The 26,572-nt window shown below is 42.3% G+C and overlaps 1 protein-coding gene across 1 annotated transcript in view; it reads right to left on the reverse strand.

Annotated features, from left to right (window-relative positions):
- The window catches only part of plcd1.L (phospholipase C delta 1 L homeolog), a 67,934-nt gene extending 47,816 nt beyond the window's left edge, over positions 1-20,118 (reverse strand). The window contains exon 1 of the mRNA XM_018267088.2: positions 19,793-20,118. Coding sequence (XP_018122577.1) covers positions 19,793-19,829 — 37 coding nt within the window. The 5' untranslated portion in view covers positions 19,830-20,118. The remainder of the gene's footprint in view (positions 1-19,792) is intronic.
- Positions 20,119-26,572: the final 6,454 nt, after the last annotated feature.

Consider the following 26,572-nt stretch of genomic DNA (forward strand, 5'->3'; position numbering starts at 1 on the left):
CCAATATTAACCCCACATGTACAAGTGCTAAAGCTCTATGGGGCACAAACTTTCACCCCTTCAGACCCACCCACCAAAACACTTGCACCTGGGGGACCAGCTGAGCACCATGGACCCCTCACTTGGCACTTTATATTAAAGGGGTTGTACACCTTTATTTAACTGTTAGTATGATCTAGAGAGTGATATTTTGAGACAATTTGCAATCAGTTTTCATCTTTTATTATTTGTGGTTTTTGAGTTATTTAACTTTTTATTTAGCAGCCCTCCAGTTTACAATTTAACTGATCTGGTTGCTAGGGTCCAAATTCCCCGAGCAACCATGAATCGATTTGAATGAGAGACTGGAGAGGCTCTCAATAGGAAGATGAGTAATAAAAAGTAGCAATAACAATACATTTGTAATTGTGCAGAGCATATTTTTTTAGATGGGGTCAGTGAAACCCACCTGAAAGCTGGAAAGAGTCAGAAGAAAAAAGGCAAATAATTTAAAAAAAACTATAAAAAAGAAATAATGAAGACCAACTGAAAAGTTGATTAGAATTAGCCATTCTATAACATACTAAAAGTTATTTTGAAAGTGAACCACCCCTTTAACCTTTGCTATTGAATGTAATATGTAATATGCACAATTTAATCCTTTATGCAGGTGTGAATTATTATTGTGGGCTTCAGAGAGAGAAATATTACAGAGCTTTGTGCAGCTTTGCCAGGGGCCCGGAAGGCTATGTCTTCCTGCTTGGCAACCACAGAGCAGTGCAAATACCAAACCGTAGAGCTGCTGGGACTGTTGCTTTCTAAGTTATGTCTCAACCAAGAATGCCTCTATTTTTCAGGGGGAGTTAGCCACTAGCGGGCAATGTTTCTTTGTGGTAATTTTAAAGGACCAGTAACATCAGTTTTTTATTAAAAAATTTATTGTTGAACGAAGAAAAAACACAAAGCCATATTAAACTTTTAAATCACTAAGTCTTTATTAAGAAATAACTTACCGAAACTCCGCTTGCGCTCCTCTTCAGAAAAGGCGATCCGCCGATCCACTCGATTTCTCCTCCCTGCTTTCCTTATAGGAGATAGCCAGGGAGGAGAAATCAAGCGCCGCATGATGGATTGTTACAGTGTTTCAGTAAGTTATTTCGTAATAAAGACTTAGCGATTTAAAAGTTTAATATGACTTTGTGGAGTTTTTTTCCGCTATACACTAACAAATTTTTTAATAAAAAAACTGATGTTACTGGTCCTTTAAGAAACAGTACAGTGGGGGGGGGGCAATATAAAAGAATATAAAATAAAGAATGGAATAAGAGAGGGTGATTGGAGAGCAAATATAATTAGTCTGTTGGACCCTTGTAGAAGTTTCCTAGAGGAACACTGGTACCCTGCTGCTTAGAAGCTAATCCATAGGTTACAGCTGTATACATAAGGTCTCTGCCATGCAATGCACTTCCTTATTCACTCAGATCTATTTTAGGCACAGGGCGATATTTGGGTATAAGAGTCTTGTACCCCATAGCAACCATTAAGCAGGTAGTACATCTAGTAAACTATGTCTCAAAAGAGTTGAGCAACCAGAATTCAAGATGGACACTTTCCAGTTCAAACCTAGTTATTAGGTGAAGCAATTTGAACATACTGCATAGCACCTGGTCTTATTTATTATTCTTTATTTTTGGTACAGCCTAGAACTAGAACCGGTAACAATTCACTCCCTCTCTTTATAGGGAATGATATTTTCTTCCATCATCCTTATTTATTCATAGAATGCCAACAAGCTACATAGCTCTTTACAATAACACGACTCCATATTTTATTATAGGAGGCTTAAAACCAATTAAAGGGGGTGGTTAACTTTAAATTTACTTTTAGTATGTTATAGAATGGCAGAATCTAAGCAACTCTTCAATTGGCCTTATTTATTTGTAATAGTTTTTAAATTATTTGCCACCTTCTTCTGAATCTTTCCAGCTTTCAAATGGGGGTCACTGACTCCATATCTATAAACAAATGCTCTGTAGTGCTACAAATTTATTGTTATTACTACTTTTTTTTTGCTAATTTTTCTATTCAGGCTTGTGATGTGTGGGTGGCCCAATACCCACGGGACCCGCGGGTTCAGGCCGACCTTGCACACTTCTTAACATGTGGCGGGCGGGTTGAGCTCTTCTCCTGCTCTCCCTGACCGCCACCGACAAATGGCGGCTTCCGACTTCCGGGTTCGTCTTTTATAGATGCTGCGCCTGCTTGCCCCGACCCATTTGTGACATCATCGGCAGGGCAGCACGGGTCTATAAAAGCAACCCAGAAGGGAGGCCAGGTTAGGGTCAGGTGTGGGTCGGGGAAACAGTGTCGGACTGGGATGCCAAGGGCCTACGAGAAAACCTTAGGCTGAGGGCCCACTTTCACAACTTTTACTGTATATCTCCTCTCCTCACTCAACCTCTTTATTCTCCTAGTCTCTTTTCTCTACATACTATACTCTATTCTTCCATTATTAAGCCTCTTTGTTACCATAAAGAAATAGAGAATGACCATGAAATAGGCCAAATGGATTGAAGCAAGAGGCCCACTGACACCTGGGCAATCCGGGAGTTTTCCTGTTATCCCTGTGGGCCAGTCTGACACTGCGGGGAAATCACGACCTTATTAATTCAGGCCTCTCCTGTTCATATTCCAATCTCTTCAAATCAATGCATGATTGCTTGGGTAATTCGGACCCTAGCAACTATATTGCTGAAATTGCAAACTGGAGAGCTGCTGAATAAAAAGTTAAATAACTCAAAAACGCAAATAATGAAAACCAATTGGATGAAAACAAGGACATACCGTAAAGGTTTGAAGATGGAGGGAAAGGGCTGAAAGTAATCATTTTGGCTGTTTCTAATCTAAACTAAGGGAAAATAGTGCCCAAATTTAACCCGCTGTACGGCGCTGACCGAGGGAATCACAAGAGACGCGTGTTGCTCAATAATCTTGCGGCTTTATTGTGCACATCTAGTGAACATGTGGCAGTGGGTTGGCACCGTACAGCGGGTTAAATTTGGGCGCTATAGTTACCTCCTGAACAAGGTGAGGAGGACCCCGCGAGAGCTGCTACTGAAGGGAGAGACGCTACGCAACCGAACATTTCACAACCTATTTTGTGCTTAAGGGAAAATAGTCACTGTGTTATCTTACAGCAGTCCCTCAGAACCCACAGATTGCAAGTCCGGGGCTGAGGATTTGGATGTTGGGTGTAAATGGGAGGTCTGAGGATGATGGTGGAAATTAGGGATGCACCAGATTCACTATTCTACATATGTAAGCAGCGCCGGATTCGCTTGTCGGGCGCCCCTAGGCCGTGCGCTCCGCGCAGTCCTAGTGCCCGCCCGCACTACCACACGCTGGCGCAAAAGAGCGTGCGAGTGCCGGAGCACTGGGAAGCACAGGCTCCCCACAGAGCGGCTGGGCGGAATGCCGCCCCCAAAAATGTGCCGCCCTAGGCCCTGGCCTATGTGGCCTCACCACAAATCCGGGCCTGTATGTAAGTGAAAGAGAACTGCATGCGCAGTGTGTGGTTAAAAAAATTTGACTTCATTGTTTGTGTGATGAAAAGTCACGTGATTTTTTGGATTCAGTTCAGCCAGACACTTGGATTCGGCTGAATCAAAAATCATCCTGAAAGAGGCAGAATCTTGTGCATGTTTTGGGCACGGAAATAATGTTGTTAGGAAGTGAAAGGCTGAATATCTGAGTATAAAAAGAGCAGTGTAGTGATAAATGGGAGACGTATGGAGTCATGTTAACATGTTGTGGGTTTACACCAAGTGCTAACTTTAGTATTGCTGGAGTAAAGGCTACATTATCTGCGCTACTTGTGACCCTGAAGTTGTTGTTGTGTAAAGGGATGCCAAGGTTAAAGCTGTTTTGTCTTGGCTAGAGATATCAAGGTCTCTGCAAGCTGAAATCATTTCCTGCAGGAAACATGCCTGAAATCCTATGAATGATGGGAAACAGATCCAAGTATTAAAAAAAAAAATAATGTTGTGGCCTGTCACTGTGAAAGGTACAAAAATATGATTCTGCTGCTCTAACACTTTACCGTTTGTTACCATGACAAAAACACTAGTGCAAGCCCCACCCTAAATGAGACACTGTCATATCATGGGGAGTCAAGTTTGTTTGTGAGGATGTCACGTTCCTGTTGAGATTTATAGTGATAAGCAACATAAACAAAAACAGGGAACACAAACCTGAATATCAGCATTTGCAGAAATACCGACATGAAACGCCCATGTCACCTCACTAAACAGAAAGACTCACCGAATGCTGATGTGTAAACTGGCTGAAGATTGTGTAATGTGGAAAGTGTGTAAGGGTATATACCAAGTAATTAGTGTGGATGTTACAGTACTGGAATGTGTGTGACAGTGATGTGAAGTAAATCTGTTACTGTTATAAATCTGTGGTTAAAAGGATTCTGTCATGATTTTTATAATGTAGTTTTTATTTCTAAATCACTGTTCACACTTCAAATAATTCACTCTACAGTCAGCACTTTAGGATGGAACTGCTTTCCAGCAGGCTGTTGTTTCTCCTACTCAATGTAACTGAATGTGTCTCAGTGGGAGCTGGATTTTACTATACTGAGTGCTGCTTTTAGCTCTACCAGGCAGCTGTTATCTTGTGTTAGGGAGTGGTTATCTGGTTACCTTCCCATTGTTTTGTTGTTTGGCTGCTTGGAGGAAAGGGAGGAGGTGATATCACTCCAGCTTGCAGTACAGCAGTAAAGAGTGACTGAAGTTTATCAGAGTACAAGTCACATGACTAGGAGCAGCTGGGAAACTGACAATATGTCTAGCCCCATGTCAGATTTTAAAAATTAAATATAAGAAAATCTGTTTGCTCTTTTGATAAATGGATTTCATTGCAGAATTCTGCTGGAGCAGCACTATTAACTGATGCGTTATAAAAATCTTTTCCCGTGACAGTATCCCTTGTGACCGATTGGCAGTGAAGGAACCACACAGCGGATAATGCAACAGAAGGTGTAGCTTAGCCTTTAATGGCAGTTTGTTTAAGGAAGTACAGACTGTCCCTTTTCAAGGCTTACACAAAACAAAATAAAGCATAAAATAAAATCCTACTCCTGTCTGGAGACTAACTAAACAGAAAGATTCCCTTTCTAACCCGCCGGTCAGCTATTCTGATTCTGACACACACAAAATAACAAGGGTATTCACCTTCTGAGTACACGGCAGCTTTTGTCAGAACACTTTCGCTGGAGCTCCCATCTCCTCTCACTGGGCTCCCTCTCTGCTCAGAAAACCAACTTTTAAGGGCTCTTACTTTTAATGCGTCTATTCCTGCGCTCCCCTGTGGCTGAACGCCGAAAAACGGAACGCAGGGGACCGCAGGTAAAAACGCTCGTGAGTAAGAGCCCTAACACTCATCAGCTAGGTTAATTGGCAGCCCATGCACCTGCTTGCCTGACAGGATTTAAGCTGGCCATAGAGGCAAAGATCCGATCGTACGAATCGTGGATTCGTACGATTTTCGGACCGTGTGTGGAGAGTCCCGACATTTTTCGTCCGTCGGAGATCGGTCGTTTGGTCGATCGGACAGGTTAGAAAATTTCTGTCGCCTGCCGATAATATCTCTGCGTGTATTGCCGATTGTACGTTTTTCAGTGGGAGACTGTCACTAGTGTTGTCAGACATAAGTATCGTACGATTGCTGTCAGGGGCAGAACATTGGGTGATCTGTTCTTATTTGATCGGAATGGTAAGACTTTGATCTGAATGGTTAGTGGAGGGTCGGGAGATGGGAAAGTCCGATCGTACGTTGATTCGTACGATCGGATCTTTGCGTCTATGGCCAGCTTAACCCTAGAGCTGCTGGAAGAAACATTGCTTCTTTTGCCTACAAATTCCCCCAATCTGCCACACCCTTTAAAACAAAAGCAATGGGAATAATTGTAATGTGTTAGAATGGCAATAGTGTTAAACAATGCAGCACAACAGAGGTGGGGACGGGCACAAAACAAAACACACCTTTACCAGGTGCTTTGTGCTGTTAATGTCTTTTCTTGCTGAACTCACTGGCGCTGGAGTGTATTGGTTGTGACTTAGTTTTCTTGGCAACCTGCTCCGGACAGTGAAATTAAAATGTGAGCATATCTAACTGGAGTGATAAACAAGAAGTGAGACACATTGATATACAGGAGCTATAAGCAATATGTCAGTAAGACTAGACAAGCAGCACCACATGCTGTGATATACAGTGCTACGCAATATGTTGGCGCTATATAAATACATGTTAATAATAATACAGGCAGAGATGTGCGGAAAAACCACTTCTATGGGTCACATTGGGCTGGGGACAATTAAATCTTTTCAAAGGGGGCAATATAAATGTCAAGATTCCAGCCGATCAAAGGATTTCACTACCTTGGCCCACAGAGAGTGACAGTCAGTTCTCTCATCACTGGCTTAGGTTTTGTTAAAGGAAAACTATACCCCCAAAATGAACATTTCAGCAACAGATAGTTTATATCAAATGAAGTGGCATATTAAAGAATCTTACCAAACTGGAATATATAAGTAAATATTGCCCTTTTACATCTCTTGCCTTTAGCCACCATTTAGTGATGGTCTGTGTGCTGCCTCAGATCACCTGACCAGAAATACTGCAGCTCTAACTGTAAGGAAGAAGTGTGGAAGAAAAAGACAGAACTCTGACTGTTAATTGGCTCATGTGACCTAAGATGTATGGTTTGTTTGTGTGCACCGTGAATCCTACGATCCCATAGGACGGCCCTTATTTTTTAAAATGACAATTTTCTATTTATGATTACCCAATGACATATATTACAAAAAAGTACATTATTATGAAAATGGTTTATTAACATGAAGCAGGGTTTTACATATGAGCTGTTTTATACAATATATTTTTATAGAGACCTACATTGTTCGGGGGATATAGATTTCCTTTAAGAGAAAATATTATGGATCTGCATTAATAGCAATACTGTCATATTCCCTGGGAAAGAACTAGTGGTATGCAGAATAGGCACGTGCCTATGGTGAAAGTTAAAGGGGGCACCAGGCATGTACTTCTTCCAACCACTTTATGGCAGCTGAGATTCTAGCTATCTGTATAACAGAACATTCTGTCCCAGTGGCTGCACAGATCCTATCTGATCCCCATTGTAAGCAACAGTCCTGTCCTGCTTTATGGCAGCTGAGATTCTAGCTATCTGTATAACAGAGCATTCTGTCCCAGTGGCTGCACAGATCCCATCTGATCCCCATTGTAAGCAGCAGTCCTGTCCTGCTTTATGGCAGCTGAGATTCTAGCTATCTGTATAACAGAACATTCTGTCCCAGTGGCTGTGCAGATCCTATCTGATCCCCCGTTGTAAGCAACAGTCCTGTCCTGCTTTATGGCAGCTGAGATTCTAGCTATCTGTATAACAGAGCGTTCTGTCCCAGTGGCTGCACAGATCCTATCTGATCCCCATTGTAAGCAGCAGTCCTGCCCTGCTTTATGGCAGCTGAGATTCTAGCTATCTGTATTACAGAGCATTCTGTCCCAGTGGCTGCGCATATCCTATCTGATCCCTATTGTAAGCAGCAGTCCTGTCCTGCTTTATGGCAGCTGAGATTCTAGCTATCTGTATAACAGAACATTCTGTCCCAGTGGCACAAGGATACCCTGACAGAGAGAAGCAGAGGCTTTGGTACCAAGATACCTTATTAGACAGAACCAGGCTCTAATACAGATTATGTTCTGCTTGTTGCTGACGGTAAGGAATACTTAGTGGAATGATCTGTGGAATATCCTGGTACCTTGCCAGCACTATGACATCTCTATTCCCCATAGTCATCTGTGTTCCTATTCCAAACACTCATGATTAAAATCCCATAACTTTCCTTAAGCGGAATCAGAAACAACACAGACTGTTCTTCTCCAAGTCATTAGCTCGACTTTATAAAAGCACAAGCGCCACCCTGTTCCCAAAATATGAAAGGAATAAACGGAAAACTTTATTTCCGAAACAAAACAACATATTAAAGGGGTGGTTCAGCCGTAAACTTTTGGGATGTTATAGATTGCCCTTTTCCTAGCAACTTTGCAGTTGGTCTTCACCATTATTTTTTTTTTATAGAGTTTTTTAATTATTTTCTCATTATTCTATTGACAATATCATTATTTTAGTGTCACATCCTCTGGGGGGGGGAGTCACTGACCCTAGCAGCCAAAAACTATTATTCTGTGAGCTAACAATTTAATTGTTACCTTTTAGTCCTCATCTATCATTTCGGTCAGTGCCGGGCCAGGCCAGCCAGGCGCCCTAGGCAGCCTGTCTGTCCCCAGCGCTGGCTGAGAGCACGCAGGCGAATTGACGTTCACGCCCACTCATGCCCCTATTGGCGCTCGTGCGCCGATGTGCACAATGGAGCTCTCTCGTGCCTGCCATCGAAACTAGCTTGTGCGTGCACAAAAATGGATTGTGTGCATGCGCAGGAGCGCAATAAGTAAAGAAAATGCCTGTGCCAGTTGGGGAGAGAGGGGACCGGACACGGGGTAGGCGACAGAGAGGTACGTGCCAGGCGCCCCCCCCAGCTTTGCGCTCTAGGCCAGTGCCTACTCTGCCTACCCCTAGTTCCGGCCCTGATTTCGGTCCCCCTTCATATTCCAGTTTCATATGCAAACCACTGCTTGGTTGCTAAGCTAAACAAGACCCTAGCAGCAGACAGCTACTGAAATTCCAACCCGGAGAGCCGCTAAGCTGGAAAAGCACAACAAATAACTGCAAATTGTTGCAGAATATCAATGTCTATTTCATACTAAGAGTTAATTTAAAGGTGAACAACCCTTTTAACAGGACACAAAATAGTAAAGCCAATGTTTTTTTGGCCCAGCCCTAGAAGGGTTTTTGTCCTTTTTTAGTCACATCTACACAAGCCCATAATGAGCCATACTGTACATATTAGAGCTCAGATACAGTGAAGCTCAGCGGGAGTCTTGCCTGCAGGCGCTGCTCCATCAGGAGCCAACTATTCTATTTTGTGCAACAAAACCAAAAATATGCCAAGAACTCACCCTGCTGAGTAACACGCACCATCAAAGCAAGTCTATAAAATATTCTTACATAAATTTAAAGCAAAGCTGGATCTTAAATGACATATTATTATCTTTTTATATATATGTAATGGCAACATATTACACAAAACACACAGCAATTAACATGCCTGTATGTTCCTGCAGGAAACTCACGCACACACGGAGAGAACATACACATTCCATGCAGAGGGTGCCCTGCTGAGAACTGGATCCAAAAACTTGTGCCCTCTGGGCCAAGACAGTAATGCTCCCAATGAATAAAATGGGGTTTTGCTTTATTATTAGTATTGTGGGGGAAATAGAAAGGAAGAGAACTATCACTTTCTTATAGGGTTGTAGACAACGTTAATTCCCTAAAGGTTTTGGGGTCCCCCTTTGAAGGGGTGGTTCACCTTCAAGTTAACTTTTAGTATGTTATAGAATGGCCAATTTTAGTAACTTTTCATTTGGTCTTTACTAATTTCTTATAGTTTTTTAATTATTTAGCATTTTTCTTCTGACTCTTTCCAGCTTTCAAATGGGGGTCACTGACCCAATCTAAAAAACAAATGCTCTGTTAGAGTAGGACTACATGGACGTTTTAGGCGCGATCCGATGCGCTGCAACAAAACGCCAGCGTCAAATCGCATGAAACAGAAATAAGGTAAGTGAATGCGTTGTCGGAGGGTGTCGTAGCGTTGATCCGTCGCGACACGACTGTTGGATGCAGACGCAGCGTGCAGCATCTGTATCCAACAGTCGTGTCGCATCGGATCAACACTGCGACTTCATCCGACATTTCCATTACTTACCTTATTTCCATCGCATGCGAACTGACGCCGGCGTTTTGTTGCAGCGCGTCGGATTGTGCTGAAAACGCCCATTTAGTCCTACCCTTAGGCTACAAATGTATTGTTATTACTACTTTTTATTCCCCATATTTCTATGCAGACCCTTTCCTATTCATATTTCAGTCTCTTATGCATGGTTGCCAGGGGAATTTGAACCCTAGCAACCAGATTGCTGAAACTGAAACTGGAGAGCTGCTGAATAAAAAGCTAAATAAGTCAAAAACCACAAATAATAAAAAATGAAAACAAATTGCAAATTGTCTCAGAATATCACTCTCTACAACATAACAGTTAACTCAAAGTTGAACAACCCCTTTAAGTCATTTTATCACAACCTTCCTCCTTTCACGCCCACGAGTGAATAGATCTTACAGCATGGTTACAAAGAGGAGAGGGACGTGGGTGCTTTCTGGGCCCCCCTATGGTCACAGGGTTTGCTGTTTAAGGGTGTAACATTGCATTCCCAGTCCCCAGACAACTCTGGACTGGCATTTAAAATAGGCTCAAAGTCAGGTACACAGAGGTCTAAACAGCCCCCCACCAACCCAATATATAGTGACTGTCTATGGCATCTTACAGCAGCCCCTCTGGTATTTAGAATCCACAGATTGCCAGTCCCAGCCCCCAGAAATGAATATTTTTGGCCACCACATGTGTATGGGGCAAACTGATGCAATTGTCCAATCATGGGGTTTGCTTCTATCCCCTTAAATGTTGTTTTTCAGAATTCCATAGAAATGGTAACTTTTTTCCCCTGTCTGTGGTGAAGACACTGTGTTGGAAGAAGAGAAGACAGTCGACTTATTCAGGTATGGGAACTTTTGTCCAGAATGCTCGGGACTTGGGATTTTCAGGATAACGGATCTTTCCTTAATTTGGATCACCATACATGGTCTACTAAAAAAACATTTAAACGTTAAGTAAACCCAATATGATTGGTTTGCCTCTAATACAGATTAATTATATCTTAGATTGGTAAAAAAAAAAAAAAAAAGAAGTGGATTATTGGTTTAAAATGGAGTCTATGGGTTAAGGGCTTGCTGTAATTCTAAGCTTTCTGGATAACAGGTTTTCGGATAAAATATCCTATAACTGTATATCATTGTGTCCCAATTATTTCCATAGAAGGGCTCATTTATGAACAAAAGTAGAAAGCACTAGCCAGCGTCACACAGGGGGAGGCCCACTGCGGCTGCTGCTTCAGGGGCCTGCACACCCCCCCCCTGGGCCCCCGACCCCCCTCTGCCACCTCCAAGGACCCCCTGCCCCCACCGCACAAATTTAGACAGCTGTGGGGAGCAGGTCTGGTCCAGTGGGGCCCAAGAGTAGGATTGCCACCTGTTCGGATTTCCCTCGGACAGGCCGGTTTTTGGAATGGCTGTCCAGGTGAAAAGTTCCAAATTAGGAAATCTGGTGAGGACATTGAAGTGAATGATTTGGCGATCAGTCAATCGAGGATCGCCATGTCACCAGTCCTGACTCAACCTCCCCACGTCACCCACCCATGAGGGCTGGGGCCCACCGAGTTTTTTCCCAGTATCGTGCCGGCCCAGCCGACCCTGCCCCCTACCCACGAGCCAGACCCAGTTCGACCTTAGAGCTATATGCAAAAATGCACACTAATCATCATTTCAGTTCTGTTGGGGGCAGATGCTACAATTTGCCCCATTATTTTCCAGTATTGGTAAATTGCACCCAAAAGGAGTCATGATTTTGCTAGGTGCAAGTCTCCCCTGTTTCCATGCACCCTTTACTTGGCGCCTGCCGGGCAATTGTGCACAATTAATCAATGCAGAATAAACAAGGTGCAATGGTGCCAAGTTAAAAGGGAGTGTGTAGGTGCAAATACTTTGTAAAATTGTGCACATTTAAATGCTATTTACATTCATGATTGCACCTGTTCATAAATGAGCCCTATCATCTGTAAATAGCTGGGGGTTGTAGAAGCAGCCAGACCTTTATACCCCACCAGTTCCTCTACCTGCTTCATTCCCTTGGTAAGACACAGGCACTCTATAGTCACACAGGTGTAGGGTCGGCATGGGTGCAGTACGGCACATACAGCTGCTGAAGGCCAGCGGCACATCTGAATCTGTTTATACTGGGTGTGTTCTCTTAATTTATAATTAGGCTGCAATACCAGTTATTTTGCGCTCTGTATATGTAAGTAACAACTCTGTGGGGTTTTTTTAGCCCACACCCATGCTTCATGCATATTTTTTAGCTTCACGTCTAGTATCAACATTCCCAGGCTGTATCAGCCCGGCTTGCTATTATTTTTTCACTGGGCTTGGGAGCAGCCTGAATGGATAGTGAAATTGAAGGACTATTCCACTTTCACTTAAAGCTGCATTAAGTAGAAGACGCCACAACTAAAGCCTTATACTGTATCTGTATTGACTTTGAGGGGAAACAGCAGAAACAAGCAGCTTATGTTACAGCCGCTGGTCTTCAACTTAAGTCCTGGGTATTACCGGGGCAATTCTTTGCCTGTGGGAAACTGCCTATGCAGAGTGTAAGCTCCTGATCTCATTTGCAAATTGCTTTAGTTAGAAGACAGAAAGTATTTAGGATAGGAAAAAAATGCCACAATCGTTTTTCGTCGGATCGACGCATGCCGACACAATGCAGGCGACAAGTCAGATGGAGATGCAGGCGTTAAGATTCTAATTGGACTGAAAAGTCACAGGTAAAAACTACATTACATCCGACGCAGAAAGCAGAGTCTTCATCCGACAGTTGGACCGTGTAGTTGTTACCTCCGACTTTTTATTCAGTTCAATTATATCTTCGTGTGTGAGACTCCATCCAATTTGTCGCGGGGGTTTTGTGGGCGGACATTGATCCGACAAAAAAAAACGCTTGTGGAGTTCTACACTAGAACTACACAGGCGTTATGACATCAGATACCTTCCGTTCCACCACGACGCAAGGAAGCGTAGGCATCACATTGGATGCGCAGAATCTAAGGTAAGTAATAGGAGTGTCGGACATTGTCGCAGCGTGCATCCAACTCGACTGTCGGATGTGAACACTGCATGTTACGTCTTTATCCGACAGTCATGTCGTGTTGGATGCACGCTGCGACAACGTCCGACATTCCTATTACTTACCGTATATACTCGAGTACAAGCCGAGTTTTTCAGCCCCCAAAATATGCTGAAAAACTCTACCTCGGCTTATACTCGGATCAAGAGCAAAAACGGTCGCGGGCGTCCAAGAATAGTCTCCAAGAATATTCGCCGGCGTCCAAGAATGGTCGCCGGCATCCAAAAACGAGACGCCAGTACCTCCAATGGGAGCAGAACCCCTCAATTTTTTGATTGAAACTTACCAGAAGCTGCTGTATTTATCACCCTAGGCTTATACTCGAGTCAATAAGCTTTCCCAGTTTTTGGAGGTAAAATTAGGTACCTCGGCTTATACTCGGGACGGCTTATACTCGAGTATATACGGTACCTTAGATTCTGCGCATCCGATGTGATGCCTACGCTTCCACGCATTACAGAAGGTATCGGATGTCAAAACGCCTGTGTAGTTCTACCCTAAATGAATTGCTAATTAACTACGCAGACTGTGTATTATATGTGTTTGGTTTTGAAGGGGTGAGGTGACAACCCTAATACAGTCCCTAAGTCTTCAACTAAACACTTTCAGTTGCAATTTTCTTGTTCAGTTCCACCAAACAGGTTTTACACATTTTATTTGGCATGCTGAGTATATATTGTGTAATTATTGCTTAATACCATAACACTCCCCAATAGATCCCTTGCTGGGTGCCCTTGCTTCCCCTCCCCACTGCCTTTATGGGAACACACATGTATTTGCACATATGGCAGCAGCCACATTGTGTGATTTAGTCACCGTCAGGCAGGGGGGAATTCATTTTTTTATATTTATTCACCCACGGGCTGCCCACCTAAAGCTGCTCCCTAGGCAAAGGCCTTTCATTGCAACCCGTTATCTAGAAACCTGTTATCTAGAAAGCTTTAAATTACGGAAGGCCGTCTCCCGTAGACTCTATTTTATATAAATAATCCAAATTTTTAAAAACAATTTCCTTTTTCTTTGTAATAATAAAACAGTCGCTTGTACTTGATCCCAACTAAAATGTATCAATCCTTATTGGAGGCAAACCCAGCCCATTGGGTTTATTCACGGGCATATTCATCAAAGGTCGAATTTCGAGTTTGTGAGTTCTTGAATTGATTTCGAGTTGTGACCAAAAATCCTACTTGAAAATTCAAATTTACAATTCAACCCTTAATAAATCTGCCCCTTAATGTGGCCATGATTTTTTAGTAAATTTAAGGTATGAAGATGCAAATTATGGAAAAGATCCATTATCCGGAAAACCCCAGTTCCCAAGCGTTCCTGATAACAGGTCCCATACCTGTATAGAAAATTAGCCCTGCTTGTGCAGCAGGGGATTATTATTTGGAAACACGCTGGCAACTTCTCTATGTGTCATTGCCTTTAGTTATATGGAAAAAATATATAAAATGTGCAATAATATAATTTTCTAATACACATTAATTACACATTCTCAGTGGTGTTAACTTTATTGGTAAATGTAATTGCTACTGAAAGTACAATTTGTGTATCCCTTTCTGTTAACTCAATGTCAGTTCTCCTCCAGGTCCAACAATAAAATATCATCTACATTGTTTCAGGAGATAGAACCAGCAGTGCAGAGAATAGACTCAGCCAAACAGATACTGCTTTCCAATAGCAATAACATTTATAAAAACCATTGATTGATTTATGTTACAGGGGTTGTTCGCCTTTCAATTATTTTTTTTTTAATTATTTGTGGTTTTTGAGTTATTTAGCTTTTTATTCAGCAGCTCTCCAGTTTGCAATTTCAGCAGTCTGGTTGCTAGGGTCCAAATTACCTAGCAACCATGCATTGATTTGAATATGAGACTGGAATATCAATAGGAGAGGGACTGAATAGACAGTAATAAAAAAAGGAATACAAAGTAGAAGTAATAAAAAATTAGCAAGAACATACATTTGTAGCCTTACAGAGAATTTGTTTTTTAGATGGGGTCAGTGACCCCATTGGAAAAAGTCAGAAGTACAAGGCAAATAATTGGACAACCAATTGAAAAGTTGCTTAGAATAGAATTCTATAACATACTAAAAATTAACTTAAATGTATATTGGAAAGTTGTTGTTTTTTTTCATTGTACAAAAAGCCATTTTGGGTGGAGTTGGGTCTGAAACAAACAAATTATACTTTAAAATTAACTTTGGGTTTCTTTCAGATGTTCCTTCACATCCCACGTATAAAGTCTCTTGACTCCTGGGTAGAGAAAGGCTGTAATTTAGGGCAATTAGTCTGAGCTTAAACCCACAGAGACGACGATAATACAATGGAGCCAATGAGGAGAGGCCAATGGGACCCCTGTGCTTAGTTCAGAGATTATTTAAAGAAGACACTGATTATACATAAGGGCTTTAAACCAAAAACTGAAGAGGAGGATAACGCTGCCTAAACAGATGAGGAGGAAATAATGTGCGTCTTTGACACAGGACAAATACCATAGGGCAATTGTTTCCATAATGCTTGGGACTCACACTACAAAATACCAATATTACTGTAATCACGGCACCAATGACTGCCTTTAACTCTTAAACTCTCACAGACAATGTGGAATTCCATCACTATTTCCATGAAACTGCAAGTCAAGGCATTCATATGAATCCAGACCAATTTTAAATCTGGTCTAATCTGTATGAGAATGGGCATATCCCATTTTAAATAGAAATTTTGCCAAAAGTATATGCAAATCGAAATAACAGGGCTTCTAAAGTTAAAAAAAGGGGGGAGGAGAAGTTTGCTCTGGTCCAGTAACCCATAGCAACCAATCAGAACTTTGTTTTGCTTGATACATATTACACCAGCATGCTAAAAGATATATTAGTAATTCATTAAAGGGCATCCAGGCCTGGACTGGGAGTCAAAATAGGCCCTGTCCAAACAGCCCCTTCCAGCCCAAACAGCCTCCTACCAGCCCACTATATGGTAACTTTTTATGGAACCATACAGCAGCCCCTCTGGCATTTGCCAGAACCCACAGATTGCCAGTCCGGGCCTGAGGGCATCTAACCCCTTCATAATCCTCTCTATTTCTCTAAGTGAACAAAAACATAATTACAGGTTCACCAGTGAGAATGGCGCTTCCCTGCACTACGTCGGTCATATTGCTGCTATCTCACATGGGGACATTACTGTCAAATTTTTGGCTCCATGATATTCCATTCTAATTAAACATGGGGATAAAGGACATACATCTTTGGTGCTGGGAAAACTATGTTTAATGCTTCAGAGCAGCTGGGATTCTGATTGGAGGATTAGTTTGCATGTTAAATGAGCTGTTCATCTTTGAATTAACTTTTAGTATGATGTAGAGAGTAATATTCTAAGACAATTTGCAATTGGTTTTCTTTTTTTATTATTTGTGGAGTTATTTAGCTTTTTATGCAGCAGCTCTCCAGTCAGGGCCGGATTTGGATCATGGACGACCCCTAGGCCGCACGGTTCTAGCGCCCATCGGTGGGTCCTAGAGACCGCTGCCCATGCGAGCACACACGCTGGATCACTGAGGAGCTGCGTGTCCCCAGTGCTCCCCAACAAGTGGCCGGGAGGCATGCCGTCCCAAATCATTTGCCGCCCTAGGCCTTGCCACAAATGGCCCGGTCTCCAGTTTACAATTTCAGCAGTCTGGTTGTAAGGATCCAAATTACCCTAGCAACCATGAACTGATTTGACTGGGATATGAATAGGAGAGGACCTGGATACAAAAAAAAAAGAGTCATAAAAAGTAGCAATAACAATAAACATGTAGCCTTACAAAGCATATGTTTTTTTACATGGGGTCAGTGACCCCCTTTTGAAAGATGGAAAGGAAATAATTCAAAAACTATAAACAAGAAAAAAAAATTAAACCAATTGAAAAGTTGCTTAGAATTAGCCATTCTATAACATTTTAAAAGTTATCTTAAAGGAGAACCAAACCCTAAAATGAATAAGGCTAAAAATACCATGTTTCTATACTGAACTTATTGCACAAGGCTAAAGTTTCAGCTTGTCAATAGCAGCAATGATCCAGGACTTCAAACTTGTCACAGGGGGTCACCATCTTGGAAAGTGTCTGTGACACTCACATGCTCAGTGGGCTCTGATTGGCTGTTGAGAAGCTAAGCTTAGGGCTCGTTACTAATTATCCAGCAGAAAATGAGCTTCCCTGGCTGTAATATAAGCTGATGCTACAGGTTTGCTGATTATTAAATTCTGATGCTAATTGCACTGGTTTCTGTGCTGCCATGTAGTAATTATCTGTATTGATTACTAATCAGCCTTATATTGTGACATTTCTATTCTATGTGTACTGTATATTGTGAGTGGCTCCCTAAGCTCAGTAAGTGACAGCAGCACAGAGCATGTGCAGTGAATCAGCAGAAAAGAAGATGGGGAGCTACTGGGGCATCTTTGGAGACACAGATCTTTACTGCTAAAGGGCTGTGGTTGCCTTGGGCTGGTACAGAAGCACAAAATATAATGTACAACATTTCTAGCTACTTCTTTAGTTTAACTTCCCTTGTCCTTTAAAGGTGGACACCCCTTTAATGAAGCCTCTAGCCCAGGAGAGCTGGGGAAAAGTTGTATTGTAAAAGTTTGCTTGTAGAACACAGCCCTGATGTAACCCTTAATATCTTAAAGTGTAAGCTCTTTCAGGCAGGACCCTCCACCTCTTGTAGCGGTTATCGGTTGCTATGTATGTAATTCTGTATGTTCAGTGTATACAATGCATTTAGTGTGTTAGCACTTTATAAATACTAATATAATATAAATTATTAATAATTATAAATACTAATAATAATTACAATAAAAAAATATGCTGGGATTTTTAGTCTAGAACCATTTGAGTAACATGTGGTTGTACAGAAGTGCTCAGATTCAGTGCAGTGATCAGCATGCATGTAAATTAACCTCTAGTTTGCCATGCAGGGTGTGGACTTCATGTGTCTCACTTGCACATTTTTACCTGTGTTCAGAAAGTACAAAAATGCCTCTGTTGGGCAGCACCAATACAGATGCCCGTGTGTAAGAGCCCTTATGAGCTTGGGTGGAGATCCCCTTTAACGTCAGAACATTGGTGTTTTCTGCGATTTAACCCTGATCTTTCCAAATCTGATTGATGCAGGCTGATTTGTGTTTCCAAAATGGTGCAGTCAGTTCATAAGGGGTTAATCCAGGCGGGATAGGGTTCATGTGACCTGCGGTTGTGTTCTGACAGCTCAACATCAGCTGCTGCTGGGATTCCATGAGATGTTCCCAAGGCACATACTGGCAGCTGTACAAAGCCAGCCCTATCCTGCACATGTAGCCAAACAGGCAGGCTGTTGTTATTAGACTACATCTCCCAGCATCCTCTAACAGCTACAAAGGGTGGTGGCACAACTCCCTGCATACAGAAAAGGGAGTTTATTGACTATTGTCACTCCTTATTTACTGTGTGCTTTTGTTACTTTTCATTCATTATGTGTAATTAAGTTCCACCGGACAAAAGGCCAATTATACGCGGTATAAAGAAAGCAGTATGGGCTCCCAATGAATGGCAGAGGCTCGCACTCTCAGCTGTTGGCCATCGTACAAGATGTGACCCAAGCAAATTTGGAAGGGGAAGGAGTTATGGGTCTCCCTAAGCCTGACCTAGGAAAAACAAAGTGAGAGGTGGTCTCTGCAGCAGGTACATTTCAATTCAGTTGGGGCTCATTTAGGTCTCTTACACACGGGCGTTTTTTACTGCGCTCCCCTGTGTTGCGCTTTTTTCCGTTCAGCCGCAGGGGAGCGCAGGAGTAGACGCACTCAATTATTGTGAAGGGGGCTGTACTCATACAGACACATATAAGCGCCAAACGCAGGTGGGACGCAGCATGTCGCATTTCACCTGAGTTCGGTGCATACATGCGTAAGAGCCGTTATATACACTGGGAGAATTTGCACCTGGGCAGTAACCGATAGCAACCAATCAGTGATTAGCTTTTTTCAGCCAGTTGTAGGTTGAACGCTGAAAGCAATCATCTGGTTGCCATGGGTTACTGCCCAGGTGCAATTTGGCTAGTGTTTATAAATTACCCCCCTATCTATATACTGGGGCAGAAATGTAACTAGATATTACTGGGCCCCACAAATTACTTTTCAGGCCTCCAAAATATCTAGAGGTTGACCAATATTTATTGAAATTGTATATGAATTAGGGCCTCTATACCTCCTGGGCCCCCCTGAGGCCGCAGGGTCTGCTTCCTCTGTAGTTACACTGTATGGGGGTGATGGATAGAAGGTTTGGGAGGTAAGCACAGCTTTACACCAGCACATGGGTAACATTTACTATATACACATATATTATATTCTGATCTAATGCATAGAAATAGAGGCAGTTGGGCAGATACACAGAATATAGGATAGGCATAGGGCGCCCTTTTGTCTGGTCTCAGGCAGTTTTGGGAATATGAAGTGTAGGTGGGTCACCAACCACTGAGACCCACTAGAAGAATTATAGGGACAAACATGGGGCTGCGAAGAATACAGTTGCCACCGGACCCAAACAGGCCACACACTTTTTAATTATCCTTTCATTTAAAGGTGCCCCGCAGTCTGCAACGTGATTCTCAATTAACTGTTAAGTGGCTGTTTAGCACGTGGAAAGTGTATGTTTCTGGATTTAAAGGGCTGATGAAGCGACCAGATCTGAACAGTGCCATTTTGCTCAGATTAAAGGGCAAGGATATATTAAATCGGTTGCAGAATGACTATCTATAAAGCAGCAGTTCTGGGGAGGACTTACCGTTTCCATAGCTGTTCAAGGTACCATTTGTTCCCATTCTCTAGGCAGAAGTTCTGTATGGTCAGACAGCAGTGCAGCTCTCTCTCCAAAACACCCCGTCAATCGTCCCAGATCAGGAGCCCTGCACTCTACTCCCAAGTCACAGGGGCTTCTTGCTCGGGGCCCCAGACAGTCCTCCTGGGTGAGCCAGCTGTGTGTGACTGCCAGTTAGTTCAGCGGGACGGTTTAGCTGAGAGTGTAGAACACACCCAGTGTATCCTATCCAGCCCTCTAACTGCTCAGCCTAGAGCCAGGCATGTTTGGGAGTCGCATACTCTGCCCTGACTTGCACAAACACTCACAGCTCACATTTTACCTGATTCTGTGCATTTCAGGAAGGTTTATCACACGCTATCTGTGAAAATGTTTTTAACCACATCAAAAATGTATATTAAATTAAATGGCAACTCTACCATTAAAGGTGTCATTCTAAGCAACCCATAACAATTGATTGCACATTTGCAAAAGGATTTGTTATTTTCTAAACCTAATTGCTACTGAAAGCAGAAATCTTTATGCAAAGGAAAAGTTTTCGGGTGAAGTTCCCCTTTCATTCCTTCTGTGAATTACACATGATTGCCTCTACATGAGATGAAAGGGTTTGTTCACCTTCAAATTTAAATATGATGTAGAGAGTGATATTTTCTGAGATAATTTGCAATTGGTCTTTACTTTAAAAGGGGTTGTACACCTTTGAGATAACTTTTAGTATGATGTAGAGAGTGATATTCCGAGACAATTTGCAGTTGTTTTTAATTTTTTATTACAGATATGGGGCCTGTTATCCAGAAACCTGGGGGTTTTCCTGGATTACGGATCATTACGTAATTTGGATTTTCATACCTTAAATCTACTAGAAAATCAGGATTAATTATATTTTAGTTGGGATCAAGTACAAGCTACTGTTTTATTATTACACAGAAAAAGGAAGTTATTTTCATAAATGTGGATTATTTGGATAAAATAAAATCTATGGGAGATGACCTTTCCATAATTCAGAACTTTCTGGATGACGGGTTTCCAGATAACGGATCCCATTTGTAGTTCTTGAGTTAGGGCTCTTACACACGGGCGGTTTTACCTACGCTCCCCTCCATTGCTCTTACTTCTGTTCAGCCGCAGGGGAGCACAGGAGTAGACGCATTAATTATTGTCAAGGTAAAACCGCCTGTGTGTTAGAGCCCTTATTTAGCTTTTTATTCAGCAGCTCTCCAGATTGCAGATTCAGCAATCCGGTTGCTAAGGTCCAAATTACCCTAGCAACCATGCATTGATATGAATAACAGAATAGGGAAGGGGCTGAATAGACAGATGAGTAATAAAAAGTAACAATTTAATGTGTAGCCTTACAGAGCATTTGTTTTTTTAGATGGGGTCAGTGACCCCCATTTGAAAGCTGGAAAGATTCAGAAGAAGGCAAATAATTTAAAAACTATTACAAATAAATAAGTGAAGGTCATTTGCAAATTGACTCAGAATATAAATGTCTACATCAGACTTAATGTTAATTTAAAGGTGAACAACCGTTGGGTATAAGTGCAGATAAATGCTGAGGGAGAGTCTTGCAAAAATGCAGAAATATTTTGACCTTTTCTTGCTTTGGGAGATATTATAAATGAGGGGCAGTAACTAAGGTTGGAATGTTAGGGTGAAGGGAGTTAAGTAACATCAGAAGACCTGACATTAGCTCTGGTATTCGTGTGATACTGAAATTAGATAATTATGTCTATTTTATCTATCACCATGCAGAGAACAACACACATTGCTGTGGTGCTTACAAGGGGAAAAATCTTAAATTGTAGTGTTTAACATTCATATATTCTTTTAAATATAAAGTATATATACAGTACCACCAGAATATAGCTTGCTCTGTAATTAGAGCCTTCCTTCTCTGTGTATCTACATGACTGATTGCTGCCATACTGCCTGGTTTGGCTTTAGTTTCTTCTAAAATGTCTTTATGGTCAGGGACAGCACCATCTAGTGGCTGTAAATATAACAACATGACCCCTCTAGATACATTTGCTCATTACCTCTCCATGCCCTCGGAAGAGCTCTGAGTGCCTTTCTCTGCCAAAACAGGCATACGTTTCTTTTATTTCTACATTCTACTAAATATTTGCAGTTGCTCAATACAGTCAGCTATGTCTTGGCACAGCTGCACGTTAAAATCAAATAATCTAATTAAAATAAGTGCCCAGTGAGAGTGATTTAAACAATGCCAATGTGTCATTGTTTGCTTTTGATTTGCAATAGTTATTTGTTTTGGCTTGAAAATATCTGCAGCTTTTTGGCGTCTGAACTTTTTAAAAACATTGCACCATCTCTCCCTACTATACCTGCTATCCCACAGTCACACTCCCTTCCCAGAGACTATTATCCACTGTTACTATAGGCACCATCTCTCCCTACTATACCTGCTATCCCACAGTCACACTCCCTTCCCAGAGACTATTATCCACTGTTACTATAGGCACCATCTCTCCCTACTATACCTGCTATCCCACAGTCACACTCCCTTCCCAGAGACTATTATCCCACTGTTACTATAGGCACCATCTCTCCCTAATATACCTGCTATCCCACAGTCACACTCCCTTCCCAGAGACTATTATCCACTGTTACTATAGGCACCATCTCTCCCTACTATACCTGCTATCCCAGTCACACTCCCTTCCCAGAGACTATTATCCACTGTTACTATAGGCACCATCTCTCCCTACTATACCTGCTATCCCACAGTCACACTCCCTTCCCAGAGACTATTATCCCACTGTTACTATAGGCACCATCTCTCCCTACTATACCTGCTATCCCACAGTCACACTCCTTTCCCAGAGACTATTATCCACTGTTGCTATAGACACCATCTCTCCCTACTATACCTGCTATCCCACAGTCACACTCCCTTCCCAGAGACTATTATCCCACTGTTACTATAAACACCATCTCTCCCTACTATACCTGCTATCCCACAGTCACACTCCCTTCCCAGAGACTATTATCCCACTGTTACTATAGGCACCATCTCTCCCTACTATACCTGCTATCCCACAGTCACACTCCCTTCCCAGAGACTATTATCCCACTCAGGGCCGCCATCAGGGGGGGACAGGGGGGACAAGCGTACCGGGCCCGGGCATGAAGGGGGGCCCGGCAGCGCTGAATTTTTTTGAAGATCCGGGCCCCCCTTACGAGCGCCCGAGCCGTACGTCTTGCCTCTTCAGTGCCGAATGCGGAAGTGCCGAAAAGCCGAAGCCGATGCGACGAAAAGACCCGAAGTCACGGAAAAAGCCGAAGTCCCGAAGTCACGAAGCGCCGAAAAGACCCGAAGTCACGAAAACAGCCGAAGCCGAAGTCCTGAAGCGGTGAAAAGACCCGAAGTCACGAAAGGAGGCGAAGTTGAAGTACTGAAGCCATGAGTTCAATTCTACTGAACACCAGTTTGTGTTTTTTTTTTTTTTAATCCCCTGGCCACCAATGTATTATTTTAATATTCTATAGGCCCCTGCCACCAATCTTTTTTTTAAAACTTTTGTTTTTGGAGCCCCAATTTTTTTTTTAACTCGTAAGGGGCCCCTTGCCACCATTGTTTTTTTTTGGGTTTTTTTTTTAAAAAAAAAATTAATTTTCTTTTTGGTGGCCCCAAATTTTTTTAACTTGTAAGGGGGCCCCTGCCACCAGTTTTTTTTTTTTTTAAAAAAAAAATGATTTTTTTTTTAAATTTTTTTTGGGGCCCCAATTTGTTTTTAACTTGTAAGGGGGCCCCTGCCACCATTTTTTTTTTTTTTTCAAAAAAATTTTTTTTCTCCAAATTTTTTTTTTGGGGCCCCAATTTGTTTTTAACTTATAAGGGGGCCCCTGCCGCCAATGTTTTTTTTTTTTTTCAAAAAAAAATTAATTTTTTTTCAAATTTTTTTTTGGGGCCCCAATTTGTTTTTAACTTAGAAGGGGGCCCCTGCCACCAATGTTTGTTTATTTTTTAGTTTTTTTTACATTTTTTTTTGTTGGGGCCCCAAGTTTTTTTTAACAGGGGGCCCCTGCCACCAATTTTTTTAAAAAAAAAAAATTTAATTTTTTTTTTTTTGGGGCCCCAATTTTTTTTATAAGGGGGCCCTGACCATCAATAGCTTTTTACAACTTGTGTGGGGGGGGGGTTACTTTTTTAGCGCTGATGTCTGTGTGGTCTTTTAACTGCGATGTGGGCGGGATATGGGGCGGAGCTTGGTCGTCAGTGTGGGCGGGGCCCAGGGGGCCCCAAAAATTTTGTTGTACGGGGCCCCGTGATTTCTAATGGCGGCCCTGATCCCACTGTTACTATAGGCACCATCTCTCCCTACTATACCTGCTATCCCAGTCACACTCCCTTCCCAGAGACTATTATCCACTGTTACTATAGGCACCATCTCTCCCTACTATACCTGCTATCCCACAGTCACACTCCCTTCCCAGAGACTATTATCCCACTGTTACTATAGGCACCATCTCTCCCTACTATACCTGCTATCCCACAGTCACACTCCCTTCCCAGAGACTATTATCCACTGTTGCTATAGACACCATCTCTCCCTACTATACCTGCTATCCCACAGTCACACTCCCTTCCCAGAGACTATTATCCCACTGTTACTATAAACACCATCTCTCCCTACTATACCTGCTATCCCACAGTCACACTCCCTTCCCAGAGACTATTATCCACTGTTACTATAGGCACCATCTCTCCCTACTATACCTGCTATCCCACAGTCACACTCCCTTCCCAGAGACTATTATCCACTGTTACTATAGGCACCATCTCTCCCTACTATACCTGCTATCCCACAGTCACACTCCCTTCCCAGAGACTATTATCCCACTGTTACTATAGACACCATCTCTCCCTACTATACCTGCTATCCCACAGTCACACTCCCTTCCCAGAGACTATTATCCCACTTTTACTATAGACACCATCTCTCGCTACTATACCTGCTATCCCACAGTCACACTCCCTTCCCAGAGACTATTATCCACTGTTACTATAGGCACCATCTCTCCCTACTATACCTGCTATCCCACAGTCACACTCCCTTCCCAGAGACTATTATCCACTGTTACTATAGGCACCATCTCTCCCTACTATACCTGCTATCCCACAGTCACACTCCCTTCCCAGAGACTATTATCCCACTGTTACTATAGGCACCATCTCTCCCTACTATACCTGCTATCCCACAGTCACACTCCCTTCCCAGAGACTATTATCCACTGTTACTATAGACACCATCTCTCCCTACTATACCTGCTATCCCACAGTCACACTCCCTTCCCAGAGACTATTATCCCACTGTTACTATAGGCACCATCTCTCCCTACTATACCTGCTATGCCACAGTCACACTCCCTTCCCAGAGACTATTATCCCACTGTTCCTATAGGCTCCATGTGTCAGAGAGAGACTAACACAGTGACACCTAGTGGCTAAGGGCCATATAGTAAGAGTAACACATTTCAGGCTGAGGGACACAAGAGGTTACAGTCCACTGCAGAGAAACAGAAGAGATTAATCTTTCCCAGACCAAAGCAGTTTGTCAGGTTATTCTGTATTATCTTTCTTTGGAGGAAATGTAATAAAAGGTGCAACATTTGGGTAGCAGTTCAGCTGTTTGAAAACACACGTTTGAATAGTTGCTAAGGGTTACTAGACCTGGGCAAAGTTACACCTTATATAACCCAATCAGCATTCATTAATCTGACATTACTGACTTCCATTAGCCTGACAACAACCTGAATTCTGAGTTCTACCCCATGTAGAACCTGTCGCTTGTAATCATTAATATTATTTTAGTTGCCAAAGATTATGTCCCACATTTCATCATGAATCAACTGGTCACAGCCCAAATACCCCTGCCCTGTAACAGGGCATAACAGGGCATGTATCATAGCCTGGCTTGTTTTATTAGTGCAATCCGTGGCTCAGATATAAGATTCCTTTATGCAGAAGTGTCTGTTTAGACAGGGAAGTACCTGAGCTGCACTGAATCCTCTTTGTTTGTGGGGCCGGGGAATGTTGCACTACAAGCTGTCAAGGCGGGGGCCCATCACAGGGAGACAAGATTCTCCATAGAATACGCTGCAGACTGTACAGCGCTGCTCATCATGACACATGGATAAAAAATGTGGGCAGGTCCAGAAGATGCAGCACTAATCTTCCTTGTGCCGGAATCAAAGCAAACTCAATGAATAACTAGACTTTTCTTCAATAAGGACAAATACACACTTTTTCTTTGTATTTATGTAATGGAAGAATTAAGAGTTAAATAAATGTTTCTATTTTGCTTCCTGCGTTACTGGTTTGGCTTTGTGTTTTTGACTTGCCTAACAAAGCCATTGTGACACAGGCTAACTAGCCTTAATCTTCTTTATTAACTACCATAGCCATCCTTTTTGTTACCTCTAAAAGAACCTGTAGAAATAGAAAGGGCATGGCCTGATCGCTTTTGGATTATAGTCTTAAATCATTTGGAGGGTTGACCGAATGAATAACTCTAAAACTAAGCACAATTCAGCAGGAACAGCCCCCTAGATTTTCTCACAGCCTGCACTGAGGGATACCATAAAACTATGGCAGCATAGGTATTCCACTGTATTAAACACAATTCAGCAGGAACAGTCCCTAAGTTTGCTCATAGTCTGTACAAAGAAATACAATAAAACTATGGCAGCATAGGTATTCCCTGTACTAAGCACAATTCAGCA

The sequence above is a fragment of the Xenopus laevis genome, chromosome 6L (assembly GCF_017654675.1).
Source record: "Xenopus laevis strain J_2021 chromosome 6L, Xenopus_laevis_v10.1, whole genome shotgun sequence".
Lineage (NCBI taxonomy): Eukaryota > Metazoa > Chordata > Amphibia > Anura > Pipidae > Xenopus > Xenopus laevis.